Raw genomic sequence first — 19,247 nt, 5'->3', positions numbered from 1 at the left:
ATGTCAGGGAGGACTGTACAAATCGGTCGAAATCAGGATATACATATGTATTAGAGGTAAAATAAGATCTTTTGGATTCTAAGAAGTAATTATGGGATTTTCAGTTATCCACATATGTTTTTCTTCTTCAAACTATTATGTTTCTTTGATACCATTTGTTGAATTCAAACCTATTCTGTTTGTTTCACCATATTGGTCACGAGCTCACCATGTGCACGGAAAAAGAAAATCAATTGTAAAAACAATAGCCTGATGTGAAACCTGCCCCTAACTAACGCACATGGATATAGGGCGACTTGCATATCCGATTTTCAATCCGATTTTCATTAGCAAAGTTCAGAATCTGGCAACATAAATTCTTTGTGACCAGCACATTCATTTTTCTGCTGTAAAATCAACAAGCTTGTGGATGTAAATGCAAGGGGAGAAACTATCTTCCTTCTTTTCTTTGAAAATTTAGCTACATAGTGTGATATCTGATCATGGATAAATCTCGAGTTGACTTTGTTTGGATGTGAAGCTTTGAATGACAATGATAATCTACCTAAGACCGAGTAATTTAATCACTCCATGTGTTCAAATAAGGCTAGCATCTATGGAAGCCAAACTTCTAATTATTTTGAAGATTGTTAAACAATACTTACCGATAATTACTGTATCAAAACCAATCGATCTGTCATGACATATATTCTTTTAGTCCATACTTACTTCGATTTGATGTAGCATACTTCCCTAAGAATTAATGTTCAAAACACCCTTGTAGACCATGTTAATGTCCAAGGCACCTTATATTATATTTCAAGGGATGTATTAGTTTGTATTTTTGTTTTAGTAGTTGTGCTAAGTAGCCATGATACTGACTGGGTAGATTACTGTATCAATTTATTAAAATTACCTATGACGAAACAAGTACTCCATACATCAGTCGACATTATCATTTCAAATGTAACCATTCTTAATACTCAACCAACACGTGCATGTAACATGTTAGTTTAGTTTACTCAATCGTGCATAAAATAATGCCGAGTGGATCTCATAAACCATGTACGCATTCTCCAATGCCTCTTGAGATTTGCATTTGATTGGCCACACCATGTGGAGACACAGTAGCCATCTAGGTCAAGATCAAATAGAACAAGTATAAACTACTCCCTCCGTTCCGAATTACTTGTCTTAGATTTGTCTAGACATGGATGTATCTAGACTCATTTTAGTGCTAGATACCTCCGTATCTAGACAAAAAATTTTTTAGAACGAAGGCTCGCGAAGAGCCCGGCTTTGAATTAACAAAGCCATCAACCGGTCAGGAAATACAAACACACACAAACCCCACGACCAAACGATACAAGGGGACACTCTAGGAGGCTTACAACTCAACGGGTCACACAAGCTCAAAAAGAATACAAGAAAACAAAGCTCGAAGCTTGTCCTAGCCCAAGACTACAGCCAAATAGCCATCTAAGGGTGAGGCACACACGAGCACGACGAGGACCTGCTTGCAATAGAGTGTGGCAAGTGAGCCGACCAACGCCCAAGTAGAAAGACATCACACATCCGCCGTCTCTCTCGCCGCAGAGGGACCCTTCCCTCTCGCCATGGCTCGCAAGGCGCCATACCCGGCAGACTTGAGAGACTCTCACCCTAGAGCAGGGGACGTGCCAGCTTCGGGACCTGGAGCAGCCGCAACACACACCACCACTTGAACATTCGAGCACTCCGCGACTGCCGCATCGCCACAACCTAGAACGCCGGAGAGCTGCAGGAAAACCATCAGGTGCAGCTACTGAAGAAAGGCAGCAGAGGCATCAAGTAAACCGGCAGGCCAACGAGGAGAACCTCGTGCCACCGCCGTCACTGGACCACCCAAGCCACCCAAGCTCCGACCTTGAACCCCTCACCTGAGCGCAACCCTCCCCAGGCGGCACCCCCAAGGAAGACACGGCGCACAGCGCGCCGTCGCCGCCCAATCCAAGCCGGATTTTGGGCTTTCACCCGGGAGGAGAAACAGGGTTGGAAAGGGGAAGGACCTCTGCAGCACCTCCAAGGAGGAGACGACGTCGGGGACGTCGATGCTGCCAGGCCGGCCAAGCCGGCCAACGGTTTCCCGCGGCCCAGGACCAGACCACCGAACACCCACCCACATCATATCGGCACTCGGGAGGAGGCTGGCGAGAAGCGGCGGGGACGAGGGATACAGGGGAAAGGAGCCACCCGCAGATCTGACAAGGAGGGGAAGACCTCCGCGCCACCGCCGCCACCCGCCGTCGTCTCACCACCCGCGTGGTCGAGGCTGCCGGCCAGATCACCCCGCGAACGACGCCGGCCGAAAGGCGCCGCCGCCTCGCCAAGAAGGGCCGCCGCCCCAGATCCGAGGTCCTCCTTGAGGAAAGGAGCGGCCGAGGCCTCGCCGCCACCATCACGGGCGGCCGCGCGAGCGGATCCGGCGGCTTTCTCAGGTGGAGAAATTTAAGACATGTAATTCGGAACGGAGGGAGTAGCTAGTAGTCTAGTACTAGGAATTTTGTAAAGGTTTGGACAGGAATCTCCCCGTACAACAGAGCACAGATTATTATAGCTACATCATTGATAGGCTCTTTGTTATATAGCTATATCATATGAAAGATTCGTACGGGAGCTTGTATAATATATATATTTGGAGCTGGCCAACTTTTGATTCCTGGACAAGGTAGCGGGTAGCTGATAGGAACTTAACGCCTTCTTCTCGTACCGATGAAATTTTATCAATTTGTTTGAGACTATGGCCTCCTTCCCTGCCAAAGGTTATCCTCGTACAACATGTGGTGTCGAAAGGTCTATGGTTTGCATTATTTTTGGAGTAGCATGTTATGAATTGTTTCTTAATAGGCCAGTGCTAGCCGCCAGTCGGCCGGCCCAAATTTGTGCCGGTCACCGTGTAGGCGTTGGATGCGTGCACGTATGGCTGTTAGATCGGGGCTTCTCGTGTCGTTTTCTCTCCCAAAAACAAATCCAACAACGCCAGCGGAGAAAAGGAGCAGTGGGCCGCCAACACTCGCCATGCGGGAGTGAAAGACTAACCTCAAAGCACCGCCTCCAACATCGCTGGTTCGCCCCCCTTGCCGGCGATCACTGCATCCCATGCGTTTCTCGTTGGCTCCATGCATGCAACACCAAGCGCCCGTAGGTTGCAGTCAATATGGCGACAGTCGCAACTCCGGTTAACAACGGGGCGGAGCTCCGGTGGCGGTGGACGCCGGCCACAGCACCCATGGACGAGCTCGCAATGTACCTCCCTCGGTTGTTGGTCGCAGCAAAACCTCCCTCTGCTCGTAGCAAACATCGACAACGGTTGCAAAAAAAAAGAGTCATCATCGTACGCCACCGCTCACCGCCTCAGCAAATCGGCTCGCCGGCTCCATTAAAAAAATCTCCTTCGTTGCTGAGCCACCAACACGTGCTCTCTAGAAAATGGGACACGCAGCCAGCCAGCCAGCCACACCGTAGGATCTGCCTACATCTTACAGCGCGCGCTCAGCCGGCCGAAACTTCGGCCGGCCAGCCGTATTTAGTCGTTTGCCTTCTTAACAAAACGATGGCCGGCCTTGGTGAGCTAATTAATTAACTTTTTTTGAGCGGTAGCTAATTAATTAGCTTGTAGGGACAAAGGTGCACAAGAGCGAATAGGTTCTTTCTCGTGGCTTTATTTGTTTTGGGGGCACGTAAGAGATCGAAAGAAAGAAGCTCAAAAGTACAGACTTGGTACACTAAAAAAAATTTACAGGCTAGGTTATTTTGTAAACTTGATTTCTCCCCATGTATGCTCAAGCATCCGATGTTTTGTGATCCCATCCACGCATTCAATCAATGATAGACCATCTGATGTTACGTCCCATGTGCGATACATAAATTGAATTTCTCTGTGACGCACAAGGAGGGAATCAACTCCGAACTGATTTCATAAACCAATCTATGGTTGGATGGTTAGGAGGACAGTGTTATCTCCAACCCATCAGAGTTCGAGTCCAAGACTTGCGTTGGTGCTCACATTTTTTTAGATTTATTTCAGACTTTTTCGCAATGTTCGTTTAGTAGAAGGAGATGTTCCCGTCGACTACGAGGCACCTGTGGTGACTTCGTCTATCTCAAGATGCTATGTCAGCTCAATCTCTCGGAGACCCTCATAGGGAAAGGGCGTGTGGGTGTGCATTCATAAAAATAAGTGTATGCTCCTGTATGTGAGCGACTTTGATTGTATTGTGTTAAAGAAACTTCAAACCGTTTCCACTAGAGAAATCATCACAGAGGACAACAAAAATGATACTTTGGGCTATAAATTACGAGGAAAATAGAACACCAACCATCGCACTAGAAAGTTTGCTCAATACATTGAACAAGCTAGTTAGCCATGGCTCAAGTTCTTCACAGCCTCCATGAGCCCCAAGTCCTTGTGCTCATCGTATGCCCTCTTATCCTCCTCCTCCTCATCGTTCGGCTTGCCACATCCACGACAACCACAAGGAGAGCAGACAAGCTGCTCGATAGACTCCCATCGCCTCCCTACAAGCTCCCTCTCATCGGCCACCTCCACCTCGTCGGTTCACTGCCCCACATTTCCCTCCGCAGTCTCGCTAAGAAGCATGGCCTGGATGTCATGCTTCTACGCCTTGGCGCCATCCCCAGCCTCGTTGTGTCGTCCGCTCGTGCAGCCATGGCAGTTCTCCGCACGCACGACCATGTGTGTGCGTCCCGGGTGCAGTCCGCTGTGACTGACGTCCTCTTCTATGGATCAACTGATATGGCCTTCTCCCCATATGGGGATCACTGGCGCCAGATTAGAAAGATTGTCGCAACACATCTTCTTGGTTCGAAGAAAGTTGGCTCCTACCGTCTCGCCCGTGAAAAAGAGGTAATTGGTTTCTGAGTACTAGTTTCTGCAATATGTCACTAAGAACACGATTTTTCTATTAATGTGGACATAAAAAAATTATATCGTGAAAGTATTTATTTTCAACACAAACTAGTAACAAGTTTTGAATATATTAATCGTCAAATATAGAGAAGAAGTTTGATTCCAGCCAGGGTTGATATATTGTCGACTAGAGAGGTTACTAGTAACAAACCTTGTGGTGGTTACTGAGCTCCAAGTAGTGTTGACTTTGTCTTTCCGTGTGAAAATTTGTAATTCATGGTATACGATGATCCCTATTGATCATCCACTCATCCATGGCAAAATGATCGACAGGTACAACACACTCTGGCGAGGATCCGCGAGGCAACCGCCAGGAGCGATGCAGTGGACCTTAGTAAGCTGCTTAGCTCGTTCACCACTGATATTGTTTGCCATGCTGTGTCGGGCAAGTCCTTCAGAGGCGGCGGTCGGAACGAGTTGTTCCGCGAGCTGGTAGAGACTAGCTCGATGCTCATAGGTGGGTTCAACCTGGAGACTACTTCCCCAAGTTGGCAAGGCTGGACGTGGTAAGGAGGATGGTGTGTGCTAGGGCGGAGAGAGTGAAGAAGAAATGGGATGACTTGCTTGATGAGATCATCAACGACCATGCCAAGAACACGATGTTGGACCATGAAATCAAGCAAGACGGAGAGACAGATTTCATCGATGTATTGCTCTCCATTCAACAAGAGTACGACCTCACGAGAGAAAACGTCAAGGCCGTGTTGGTGGTATGCATATCATACTTATAAATAACCCCATATTTAGATACATATAAAATTAAACATAACTAATATATTGACATGTAAAAATGGTGGTCTCTATTTTCGCAGGACATGTTCATAGGTGGGACGGACACATCGTTCATAGTGCTGGATTGTGCAATGGCTGAGCTAATCCAAAATCCGGAGGTGATGACCAAGCTCCAAGCTGAAGTGAGGAGCGTAGCAGAGGGGAAGGAAATGGTTACCGAAGAGGATCTGAGTGGCATGATCTACCTCAAGGGTGTTATCAAAGAGACGCTCTGGCTACACAGCCCTGTGCCGCTCTTCCTGCCCCACCTCTCCACGGCCGACTGCGACATAGAGGGATACACCATACCGTCTGGTACCCGTGTGATCATCAATGGTAATACCAATGCCACTAATTCATTTCTTTTTAGTAAAATTCTTTTTTGCAAAAATTCCGGAATTGTATGCTTATTCTGCGCAAATTGTGTGTAAATTTTGTCATTATTTGTTTTTTCTCTTTCTCCTTAAAGGGTAATACCATTATACAAATGTCACTAATTCATCTTTCTTAGAAAATTTACTTATTTTAATTTATTTAAGTTTTTATTTCATTTCTTCTTTATGGGTAATACCAATGCTACTAATTCATTCCTTTTAGGAAAATTTGTTTTTATGAAAATTTCACTAGTATAGGCTTGTTTATATTATAAAAGGTGCAATTTTTGTGTAGATTTTGTGTAATTTTTTTGATTATTATTTTCCTTCTTCTTAAAGGATAATACCAATGCCACTAATTCATTCTTACTTAGAAAACTTTATTATTTGATTTTGTTTTACCTTTTGTTTAATTTTCTTCCTATAGAAAACTACACATATTATAGGCATACCCACTCCTTTCATCATACTCATGTGAAGATTAACTGAACTCTAACTGTGTATATATAGGCAGACCTCGTAAAGCGATTAAGTTTCATTGGATCGGTCGGTCAAAACTTACACATACACGGTATATCTATTAACTCCAACACTTTTGTGTAGTTTCCATGATCTGTTCAACAAAATATACTACTATAGTTGGCTAGCGTGTGCGCTGGAGTAGTATTTTGCATGGAGACAAATTTTGGATGAAAATTTGATGTTCAAATATGATACATTCGTGAAGGTTTTTCCCTTTCTTTCTTTTTTTGAATCCTAGCGTATCAAAGGAACAGGCTCCAAGTGAGAGTATGCATTTATGCGTGTGCACCGCGTTGGATGACGTGTCGTGCTATTGATAAGCCGTGTCACCAACCTGTCAATCGTCCAGAAAGAGAAAGCCCTTGGACAGATTACGCGTGAGGAGAGAAAAAAAGGACATGCTTATGGAGAAGATGGTCACACGCGGGGAGCACCCTGCCACCTACCTGCAAGTGTGAACGTGTTGTGTTTACCCGACAAGGACTTTCTAGCGGGGTTGATCGAACGGTCAGGAAAGAGTTGCTCTGATAAGAAAAGTGATGGACCTAAATTTTAATTTCATTGAGTTTGATCCCGTGGGAGATAACATTGGAGATGCCCTTAGGGCATGGAACCTGCTACCCACGGGACAACGTAGGATGGGAGCGAGGTTAAAACTAAAAGTGTAGCATCCAGAAGAGCCGGCCTCTTCAGGTGTGAAAGCTGATAGAAAGGAGATAAGTAAAAAAAGTGCAGAGTTGAAAAGAACAAATTTGGAAATCTAAGATGCTCAAGGTTTCACGTGCATGTAAAATTCCATGACGTGATGACATGCATGTTTTTCTAGAAAAGAATCCGATGCTCCTTGAAACATTACCGAGCCCTGATAATTTATAGAGTTCCCCGTTACCGAACCCTGATATTTTAGAGTTTCCCGATGCCATATTGCCGTGAAATTGTACACAACTCCATTCCATAATATAATGGTGTTTTTTATACTATACCAGTGTCAAAAACGGACAGAGGGAGTAGAACACAGGATCACCCACTTCGTCCCATAATGTAATATGTTTTTTTACAGGACAGAGGGAGTAGAACACAGTATCTTTCATCCGATGCTCCTTGGACCGGAAGCAACAAGATTTTCACACAGTACAAGGCGTTCCAAATATGACTGATTCCCACAACTTCTTGGAATCCAAATTCACGCAACATTTCACATACTAGAATTCAATAGCACCACAAAATCTGACAGCCAGTGGTACTCCTCAGTTTTTTTTTAAACTATACTCCTCAGTTTTTGGATTCCCAAACAAGTCTTAAATAAATCAGCAAGATGTAGACATCAAACACCAAGTATTACAAAAAAGAAAGGACCCACCCACACACTTGAGAATATCATGATCCCAGGGGCACACGAAATAGATGACCTGGCATTTTTAATTTACAACATCGCGTCTACGGTATAAATAAGAACAATAAATCCAAGTTAGCCCGCTTCAGACTCGAACACTGCCGCAGAAGCAACAGCGGTGATCTTCGTCCTGGCGACAAAACACACACGGTTGAAGTCAGAGGCCATCGCCAGTTCTTTTCACGCATGGCGGCGCATCGGCCTGGTTAGCATCCCCCGCCAATGGGGATTTCACTGCAGAGTTCCACATTGCAGCGTAACAAAATCAATCTACCTAGAAGTTCCTTCCTCTGTATTGCTGCTGCTGCATCTCCTGCAAAACAGATTAAGAAGACATGATTAGAAGTTTAGAACGGGCAGTTTGCATCTCCAACTTAACAGAGCTGGGGTGTACAACATTTCACTTCAAAAGAGGCTTCCAGGTGCATAATAATAGACAGGGCGGGTCTGTCCCATCATCATTTGCTGCCCATACTGCAGATAAGAAAACAAAGTTAGTTAGCACGATGGTAGCAAAGAGCATCAGTAATCTCGGGGCATCAGCTTATATGCAATTAGTCAGTAATTCAGCGTCCAGGCATTAGACCTGAGGGGGAAATGAATGACTACTAGTATATAACAGCATGGAATGGCAAACTCATGGTCCAAACATAAGACAATTAATAAACACCAATGTGTAACATCAACATAAGTAATAACTATATAAACCAAGAGAACCCAGCCTAGGTCTTAGATAGGATCATTAGAAAACTATAAGCATAACAGCATGTCAACGATAAGCCAAAACATGATACATGGGAGGCTGTAAAGAAACTAAGAATGCATAGTGAAGTTCATTTCACGTAAGCTGTCTCACCTGTTGCCCAGAAGGATGCATGTAACCCTGGGGAGAAGATCCAGGCTGAGCATTGTAAACAACAGGCTGTCCACCATACGCCTGTGGAAACTGCAATATAATTATCATAGTGAGTTACAGCAATCACTGCCGATGCATCAGAAGTTAGTACAGCCTTTTTACAAGGGGACACAAAATAGAATGTACAATTTTCAAGAACCGCCACATAATTAATAGATAAAATGTAATCGCATCATTTTACAATATATACTGCATATTGGTTCAACTGAAAGCACACTTGGAAACATAACCTAGATATTCAGCCTATGTGCGCCTTGGAAAGCACGGACTACTGCATTTTAAGACCTTGAAAAATAGTGAAGGGCCACAGCAATTAAGAAAAGCTTATCAATAAAATCTACTGATAAGCTTTGGTGCCAGATTAACTGTTTGGCTGATTAGCCTGCAAACTTTTCACTGCAACCATTCACAATTTTTGGGGGGTAAAAACCAACAAATATGTTCATAACTGAGACAACTATACGACTCCAGTAATCGCATCACAATGCACACTGATATTAGGTATATAAATTGCACGCTGATATTTGGTAAGATATTAATTGCACGTTGATATTCACTCTGTCCCTAATTACTTGTCGCGGAAATGGATAAAAATGGATGTATCTAGATATAAAATACGTCTAGATACATCCATTTCTGGGACAAGTAATTTCAGACGGAGGGAGTATTAGGTAAAATATTAATTGAATGCTGATATTTGGCAGAATATTAATTGTGTGGCAGATTTCATAGGATGGTGTTAAGTCTAAACTTCTTTATAACCAGTGACAGTGGTGAGTAACTAGAGCATTAAACAAGTTTGGTGCTAAACATTGGGGGTGATATAGACCATCAGATCAGCATGGTTCAATGGCCGAGACGGTTTTGGTTCTCCGGCCTTCGAGCTTTTATAGGTCTAGAAGATGCATCCATTTGAATTCAAACATTGCAACCATTTTACATAAATAGTAAGTAACTTGGCAACTATCAAAAGTAGAAACTCACCCCCATGCCAACAGGCAAACCATGTCCAGTAGCCCCCATGTTATTAGGATAATAGTATGTTGCATCAAGCGCTGGAGGGTGATGTGGCCTCAGAGAAGTCAAGGGAGTGAAACTCTTAGCATTAGGGTTCAAATTGAATTCCTGGTACGGAAAACCAATAGTCAGTGCACTTGGCACAGGCGACAAAACATGGCCAGATATGATACACATATCTACATTACATCCTGACCTTAGCGTTTGGGTTCAAACTTGATTTGTCTGAGCTAAGAGATCCCATCGAAGAACTTGGTGATAAGCCTGGAGCAGCACTCGCAGCTGAGTTCGCAGCAACACGCTCGGATGTTAATGGTGTAGGACTGCCAGGTCTTTGAGAAGAATTCGCATATTCAGGCGCAGAAGGAAGTTTGCTGGGTAGAGTCGAATCTTGTGCCAAACCATCTGATGACTTGTTTCCTTGGCCAGAAGATGAAGGCTCAGACTCACGCGACCTTGAAGGTGCTCCTTCCAAATCTGTCACAAGATCACAGAAGTATCATACACTCTGCTGCTGAAAACAATTCATGGAATTTAGAATGTTGAAGCTGAAAGAAATTAAAACTAATAAAAAAGGGCAGACCGGTGCATGTAGCTCCCGCTTGCGCAGGGTCCGGGGAAGGGTTCGACCACTTTGGGTCTATAGTACGCAGCCTTTCCTTACATTTCTGTAAGAGGCTGTTTCCAGAAAGAAATTAAAACTAATAAGGCCACAATTTTTTCCATGGCCGAAGATTGGAAGCTGCAAGGGTTGGGCGCTACTATGACCGAAGAATCTTATTCGTCTGGAGCCGGCCGAGAGCACACCAATAACCACACATCAACAAGCATGTGCGAAGACCACCACCTCGCCTACGCAATTATCAGCTCCTGTACTACCGGGTGAGAGCGGCGGACAACGTGATGAAGGGGGTGCAATAGTACTGGCTGATGTAATCGGTCCTGTAGAACAGAGAATGGATGATGAGACGGAGGTCAACCCAATGGGTTTCCTCAATACAAACGCGTATGAGTGTGACTTAGATATGATGAGTCAATCATATGACGAATCGGGCTATGAGCATGCTAATGAGGATATGGATGAACTGCTCGGGCAGGAAGGTCGTAGCAGGGATTGCAAAAAGTCTCTCTTCATGAAATCATCGCAGGACACGCCTGAAGATGCCGCCTCAACACAGGCTCAACTAGCCGGGGGTCGTACAATGCTTAGCCCGGGAACACTGGGGCAGGGGTTAAGGAAGGTTTTGGAAGGTGTGCCCAAGAAAAAGGAGAGAAAGAGATCGGGGAAGATAGCTGCCTCCAAACAAGCCAGAGCACATAGCAGCCAGACGATGGATTCTGAAGAGCGTGTACCCGTGAAAGGTGCGGCCATGTTCCATCTCACGGGCGAGCCGATGCTACCGTCAAAACCGCTGGAGGCACTATCAGGGGATCTCAGGAGACTGCACGACCATGTGCTGTCGACTGAGAAAAGCCTACTAGCCTCGAAGGATCCAGGATATCCGACATACACGGCTCATGTGCCTGAGGGGAAGTGCTACGTCAACACACGGCCCGCGGAGGTGTTCTTCCTATGGTTTGACCATATCTTTGACATGTTTCTGACAAGGCGGCTCAATTTTACAATCGTCCACCTTTTTGCGCTACATATGAGCTCCGTCATGAAGAGAGAAGAAGTCTCGCAAATCTGTGTGGCCGATCCGTACTACATGCACGAGTCTTTCTTGAGTCTCAGCGACTTTGAGCGTGAAACTGCTAGGGACTACCTCCAAAACTTCATGGTACAGAATAAGGACCAGGAAATTGTCCTCCTGCCTTATCATTCAAAGTAAGTCAGTTCCGGACAACCCTTTCATACATTTCAATCATTCCTTCTCGCTCATATGGAGAATAATTTGAGGTGTCTTTTTCCCGCAGCAACGGGTGCGCCGTCCTTATCGTTCTTTACCCGTGAGTCTCCTACGCTGTGTATTTCAACCCTTCCAGAGACTACGAGAAGAAGGACTACACCCACATAATGAATATTCTAGATGATGCCACATGCAGATCAGAAAACAAAGGAATAAGAAGATGTGTTTCGCGCATAAAACTAACTTCTGCTGCATCCATGTCCCAAAACCAAGCAATAAAGATGAATTCTACATCCTCCATCTCATGATTGAGTTCAACACAGATCACCAAAAGCTTCGTATGACAACCAGAAACGATGATCATATCCGCAAGTGGGTAGAATCTCATGGAGAAGCGGATTATAAACTTAGAGATGACTTCTTTCGCATCCAAAGGGACATTGCAATGATCATCATGAAAGAAGTCGTCGATGAGAAGGGGATGTTCCACTACGACCCTATATCGCGAGCTGACGTCCGAACTCGCATAGGCATGCAACGTCAGGACCTCACGCCGTTCAAGAAGCTAGGGTCCATCCTCGATGATATGGAAGGATGGAACTTCTAGTGATTTACAATGCCGATGATGATGATATGTGTCGGTTGAACTTGTATACTTTCTGTAGCGATAAAACTTTGTGATGTCCATGGTCCCTGCCGAACTTGCATAATGCTACTTTGTTAGTTTGGGTACGATGACCTACGTACCTCTAGTTAATTAGTTTGCATACAGTATGTTGCATCTAGTTGCTAACCCTTTATTTTTCGTGTTGCTCTAGTATATTTTGTTGCATATGATTGTACATCCTCTTGATGAAGTTGCATCTCTAATAGGTACCTAGTTTCTTGATGATGAGATGGCAGTGCTATGTCGTGTACAAAGGGAAGGTTCCTGGGGTGTAAAACGAGTGGCCTGAGTGTCAGGCGCAAGTGAATGGGGTCTCGGGCGCCAGTCATAAAGGCTTCAAAACCAGACAAGAAGCCGAAGCTAGTTACTTGAGATTCAAGCTAGCGCGAGACAGGACTCATAACCACCGCCTCATGTACTGCATAGTTCCGCTCTCACTCATAGTGATAGCTCTTCTTGCGTATACCATTGTTTAGATGGATGACGTTGTAGTTGCAAATATTCAAGACTTGCATGTATCGCTATTTTCGAGATGATGACGAGATACCACTTTGTGTTGGATGATGATTATGATGAGACTATTTATATGGATATGCTATGATTACATTTGTGGTTTCGCAGCCACTTGTATGTGTATCATGATGACATTTGTATCTGCTAAAGATTCTTGTATAAAGCCTGTTCAAATATAAAATAAATATGCAGAAAAAAAATCAAAACTACTAAAATTAGCAGTAGCGAGTGGAGAAAAGTTATCAATAGCGTGACAGTAGCAGTAGCGCGTCCAGCCAAAGCGCGCTAGAGCTATTAGCAGTAGCGAGCTTCCACGCAGCACGCTGCTGCTACACTTGTATAGCAGTAGCGCGGGTGTGCACGCGCTGCTCCTACGGGTTAGCTGTAGCGCCTTATTAGTAGCGCCGGTCCCCGCCCTACTGATATACCTAGAACCCGCGCTACTGCTAGGCTTTTCCCTAGTAGTGCAACTTTATGTTGGAGTCATGCAGTTTTACACACTCATGACAGAACTGCAGAATATTATTCCCCTCTATCTTTGATATGTGGATATCTACCAAGTATTTCCTATATGCGGTAATTCGGTTGCATACCGATATCACCACTCGACATACATCATTGGCCCCTTAACATATAGTTGGGATCGATGTGAGGAATAATTGTATTTCCGTCAATACCTCAAGCCCCTTGGATGGGGAGTTATTCAAGGCCAGTATGCCAATTTAATGAGGAACATTTCCAGGCATTAGGGGGAGATTTCAAGTACCATAAAGAATGCCAAGAAATTAGTGGAATGTTCAACACATTTCTGCCTCAAATCTAGGTGCTCAAAGATCTGAACCATGCGTTCAGAAGATTTGCAACACATTGCAAATAACCTGCCAGATTCATTTACTGACTATAAAGATGTTACACAATCCTACAATCCTACAAAAGTACGCCTGAAAGAGTGGAGGTACCAGCAAAATCCACTCCACTCCCCGTTCAAAGCAACAGGGGGAGATGTATGGCAGAAATACATTAGGATTCAGCTTCTCGCAAGCAAGGATGTCAAGGCCTATAAATCAGTAAATGCAAGTCAACTTCACGTTGACAGACACCTAATGGGTAGTATACACCTAGTGGACGGGAAACCTCCACCAACCCAGGTCATAGTGCACACGATAGGCGGGACATCGGAATACCCGACTCAACCGCATTGGGAAATCGCGAGCAGTCACCATGGGTAACGATATTTCCATCAACTATATATTGATATATAGATTCTGGAGAAACATATAACCGGAAGTCTACAATTGTTGACATACATTTCTCAACTAGATTGAAAAAACCTTTCAAGTGATTCAGATCCGAAGACTATGGCCATGGCAAAGTGTGAACAACACTCAGACTTAACTCAAGCAAAGGGTATAATCTAGGTAGAAATAATCTTGCTCAATAATGGGAAGGTATTCATAAGCAATACCTACACCAGTTTTCTTCTGGAAACGGAATTGAGAACAATGAGGTGGTGAAACATAGAGCAAGTAATGTAACACAAGGGTTCACGCAGATACCCAACTATTCTCCAAAGGTTCTATTCCCGATAACTTATATCATTGGCAGTACAAAATTATCTATCTCTGCAATTGATAGATGTAGTGATTACATATCCATGTAGATCAGTAGATTCACACATATATGATCGATTCCCGATGGAATCTCAATTCTGAATTGAAATACAAAATGCAAGTTACATTGTGTAAAATCAGTGAGTCACCATACGACTTATTATTGTCGATACATATGGTACAACTGACGTAGTGAGATCCTTATACACAAGGATTACTCCTATAATGATGATTATCCATGTTTGTGTGTCTGCAATGACGACACATGTAATCATCTAAATGACGGAGTTTAAAATGAAGGGTAAACCAAAATATCGCTCGTTACTACAACTTGAGCACCTTCACTCATACATTATGATATACTATGTTGTCTATATCCAAAATATATTGGAGAAATTCATTGTGGACAAATTTTATCCATCCATAACTCTCATGGTAGTTATTCTCTAGATGTAGAGAAAGATCTATGTAGACCAAGAGATGATGAAAATGAGATATTGAAACTCAACGTTCCACAATGCCATTGGATCCACCAAAAACAATTGGTTGGTACTCAAGAAAATCTTTCGATATCTCCAATGCATCAAACATCTTGTCCTGGTTTTTTAGTTCACAGAAATGTGAACACAGATATCGTTGGATACATCGATCAGATCCCTACTATGTCAGGTCGTAGACAAGCTTAGTGTTCCTCCTAGGTGCAGTAGCCCTCTCATGAGAAGTCTTCAAAACAGACCTCATGGCATCCATCAACCATGATCTCAACGATAATGTTACTTGTGTTGCCCGGATGCAAACAGGTTACATAATAAGCAATATAACTATATTACATATCTTGCAAATTAAATCATGCGACTGATTTGTTCATCGGGTTTCTACCAACTTCTATGTTTAAGAAATGTGTTCATTGAATTGGTAGGTGACGGCTTCGAATTTTGCAAGAATCAGGGGAAGTATCTTCCTGAATTGTTCCTGTTCAATGCATCATATTATACTCTTTTTCCCTTCATGAGTTTACTTTACAGGTTCTCATAAAGGTTTTTAATGAGGTAATACCAACATGAGATTATATGTCATACTTTTAATTTTCCCCACCGGGGTTTTTAGAAAAGTATATACGACATATTTATTGTCCTCTGAACTCTATGGTTTTCTTGTATTGAGTTAAAAGAGACAATAACCATTATATGTTGCATCATTTTCTTCTTATTTTTCCCACTGGGTTTGAAGGAGTTTTGGCAACATATCATACTACAATACTTCTCACATTTTTCCCACAGGGTTTTTGGAGAAGAGTTAATTCAAGGATGATTCCAGAGATGATCGGTTGCAAGGACGAGGAAGGATTAGGGGGAGTGTTAGGATTAAATTAATAGGTTAATTAAAGAGATAATCATCCCATCGTAATCTGTACGTTGATTGCATTGGCAACCGTCGCGCCTCTCCCCTTTCCACCTCTATGAACAGTGACATCTCTTAATTGTGTCTATTCCCCTTGTATATATACCGATAATCATTCAATGGAATCGATAGTTCAATCATTTATTCGATTGCCTCTCGCTTGCTCTCGTTTACAATTCAACACAAATTGTAAGGTGCTTTATAGAAGTTAATTACAACAACGAATGACGTGGTTTCATCGTATGTGCGGTGCATGTGAAAACAAATGCCATGACGTGGTTGGCTGGAAAAGCTGAGTTGGCATGTGTAGTGATGTGGCATGGCTGCATGTAAAGAGAAATGAGATAGTGGGGGTGAACTATTTAGGTATTATAGATATGCACATAGATGCATAAAAATTCTTTCAAGTGCTTCTACTTCTCATCATCATCATCATCTTCTTCTTCTTCTTCTTCTTCTTCTTCTTCTTCTTCTTCTTTTTCTTGTACTTATTATTCTTCTACTTCTACTTGTGTGACGCCCCGAGACCGTTGCGCCAGGTGCCTTTCAGTGTTTCGTTGTCGTTGCCATCTCATTCGCTTGCGTGTTGCATCTTGCCATGTCATCATGTGCATTGCATCATCATGTTTTTCGAAACTTGCATCCGTCCCGGCCTCCTCGTTCTCTCTGTTGTCCGTCCTGAGCCCAGACACACTTGCACGCGCCCGCGGCATGTCTGAAATATTATTTTACAAGTGGCCGGAAAATGTTCTCAGAATGGGTTGAAAGTTGGCGTGTGGTCTTATTATAGTGTAGATAGACCGCCTGTCAAGTTTCATCGTATTCGGAGTTCGTTTGATATCCCAACCTTAAACTATAGCGACATTATAGTTGGTCAAAACGTCGGACGTTTTCGGTCTCTGGAAACAGTTGCTGGGCTGCACTCCTCTCCTCTCATGTCAGCCCAACCTCTTTTTACAACCCACCTGCAACCCACCTAAAACCCACTCCGTTCCGGACCGTCAGATCGTGATCGGAGGCTCCGAAACACTCCGAAAACCCCCTCAAAGCCCCCTAACCCTAGCACCTACCCTATATAAACACCCCTCCTTCCTAATTTGGAAAACCCTAACCCCTAACCTCCCCTAACCTCCCGCAGCCGCCACCTCCCCCTGTCTCCTCGCTTTCAGCGCCGCTAGCCCGCGCCCGCCACTTGTCGCCGCCGCCGCCACGCGCGACGGTGAATCCCAGCGCGCCACCTGTCCTCGAGCGCCTCCTCCAGCCAATCCCCATGTGCCATGTCACCCTGGCCTCCTCCCACCTCCCCGCGGCCCTCCCGGCCCGCACCAGGCCTGCCCAGGCCAATCTGGGCCTGAGGGAGCCCGCTCATGCCGCCTCCGCGAAACCTCGTCGCCCCGGTCATCGCCGCGTTGCCGCCTTTGCCTCGTCGCCGACGAGCCGCGCGCCACCGCTGCCCCGCGCCCGCGCCGCCATCGCCGGACTCCTTCCGCCAAGCCAGGCCTCGCCGTCCTCTGCTCCCTGTTCTTCCCCGTGTTTCCTCTCTCTTCCTCACCCGATCTCTCTCTCTCTCTCTCTAGGGCACCGCTGCGACGTGGAGCTCGCTGCCGGCCTTGCCTTTGCCCGACCCGGTCGGGATCCGCCGCCCCGCGACCGGTTCTCGTTCGCCTCAACCCCGCCGGACCCCGCCACCGCCCTCGAGCCTCGCCGTCGCCGGCGTGAACCGCCACTGCCGCCCCTGCCTCCCTGTTCGTGCGGGAACGGGAGGAGGACGGCCACAGCCCCGTGGGCCGCGACCCACACGGGGCCCATCAGCGCCCCAGATCCACGGCCCAGCTCCCTCCTCCTCGACTGGGCACGACCCATGGTGAGGACGCGTCAAGCCCCTCCCCTGTTCCTGTTGGGCCGGCCAGTTTCGGCCCGCTAGTTTATTTCCTGGTCCTGAGATTTTTTTCTATTTTCCTGAGACGGCAGATTTTACAGAAAACCCCCCTAGTTTCATGCATTTAATAACTTCACAACCGTGCATCGGATCTAAATAAATTATATATGAAAGTTGTTTAGAATTTTGTCTAGTTTAATAATTTGCAACTTTCATCCATGTTTGAAATGTTTAAAATGCTGTTTGGTTAAATTTGCTCCTATGCCATGCTAAAATGCTTTATTTCATAACTAATTAACCGTAGCTCCGAACTTAATAAACTTTATATGTAAATGGGGTAGAAAAATGCCTAGTTTAACATGGTGGCTTTACTTTGCATGTTTAACAACTCTAAAATTGCGTTTAGGGCAGAACAGTACCAAACCTTAAAATATGCATATGGGGTTTTACCGGAATCGTTGTTCGCTGTTTCCGGCCTCATTTAAACTTGCCTAGATAGGTAGTTTTGTTGTGCTTCACCCCCTTGCCATGTTAATCAACATTTAATATTGGTGGGTTCATAAACGAGATCGAACTAAATAACTTGTCGTGGTGTTTCGTCAATATGCACCTTTGCATATTGAGCTCCACTTAATTTGTAGGATTCCTTATGCATTTTGCCATGCCATGTATCTTTAAACCGGACATGCATCATATTTGGTTGTGCATCATGCCATGTTTATGTGGTGGTTGTTTACTATGTTGTTTGCTTCTTTCCGGTGTTACTTCTTCGGGTTAGTTCCAATAACATCACATTGTGAGGATTCGTTCGACTTCGTCCGTTTATCTTCTTTATGGTCTCGTCTTCTTTCTTGCGGGATTTCAGGCAAGATGACCATACCCTCGAAATCACTTCTATCTTTGCTTGCTAGTTGCTCGCTCTTTTGCTATGCCTATGATGCGATACCTACCACTTGCTTATCATGCCTTCCATATTGTTAAGCCAAGCCTCTAACCCACCTTGTCCTAGCAAACCGTTGTTTGGCTATGTTACCGCTTTGCTCAGCCCCTCTTATAGCATTGTTAGTTGCAGGTGAAGATTGGAGTTTGTTCCTTGTTGGAACATGGATATTTTGTTGGGATATCATAATATCTCTTATTTAATTAATGCATCTATATACTTGGTAAGGGTGGAAGGCTCAGCCTTATGCCTGGTGTTTTGTTCCACTCTTGCCGCCCTAGTTTCCGTCATATCGGTGTTATGTTCCCGGATTTTGCGTTCCTTACACGGTTGGGTTATAATGGGAACCCCTTGACAGTTCGCTTTGAATAAAACTCCTCCAGCAAGGCCCAACCTTGGTTTTACCATTCGCCACCTAGCCTTTTCTTTTCCCTTGGGAGTCGCGC

At 44.7% G+C, this 19,247-nt stretch overlaps 1 protein-coding gene and 1 pseudogene across 1 annotated transcript; one reads left to right on the top strand and one right to left on the bottom strand.

Moving 5' to 3' along the window:
• The first annotated feature begins 4,384 nt into the window (after positions 1-4,384).
• LOC123129292 (indole-2-monooxygenase-like) lies at positions 4,385-6,193 on the top strand (annotated as a pseudogene).
• Positions 6,194-8,010: 1,817 nt separating this feature from the next.
• On the bottom strand, positions 8,011-10,430 carry LOC123129971 (polyadenylate-binding protein-interacting protein 3-like). Its single transcript, XM_044549925.1, has 5 exons — positions 10,138-10,430; positions 9,909-10,049; positions 8,865-8,954; positions 8,429-8,482; positions 8,011-8,321 (listed from the first exon to the last, which is right to left on the bottom strand). Exons 1-5 carry the CDS (start codon positions 10,183-10,185, stop codon positions 8,283-8,285), a joined length of 372 nt encoding a protein of 123 aa, XP_044405860.1. The 5' UTR covers positions 10,186-10,430; the 3' UTR covers positions 8,011-8,282.
• Positions 10,431-19,247: the final 8,817 nt, after the last annotated feature.

This window comes from Triticum aestivum, chromosome 6A (assembly GCF_018294505.1).
Source record: "Triticum aestivum cultivar Chinese Spring chromosome 6A, IWGSC CS RefSeq v2.1, whole genome shotgun sequence".
In the NCBI taxonomy this organism is placed as follows: Eukaryota; Viridiplantae; Streptophyta; class Magnoliopsida; order Poales; family Poaceae; genus Triticum; species Triticum aestivum.
This window is presented reverse-complemented; position numbering and strand designations above follow the sequence as displayed.

What these genes read in the sequence shown, in the direction of transcription:
- LOC123129971 (XM_044549925.1), bottom strand. Translation starts at nt 10,185, where the DNA reads ATGGGATCTCTTAGCTCAGACAAATCAAGTTTGAACCCAAACGCTAAG. An exon ending in GTTTGCCTGTTGGCATGGGG is followed by an intron (nt 8,955 to 9,908) that starts GTGAGTTTCTAC and finishes ATTATATTGCAG; the next exon opens with TTTCCACAGGCGTATGGTGG. An exon ending in TGCATCCTTCTGGGCAACAG is followed by an intron (nt 8,483 to 8,864) that starts GTGAGACAGCTT and finishes TCTTATCTGCAG; the next exon opens with TATGGGCAGCAAATGATGAT.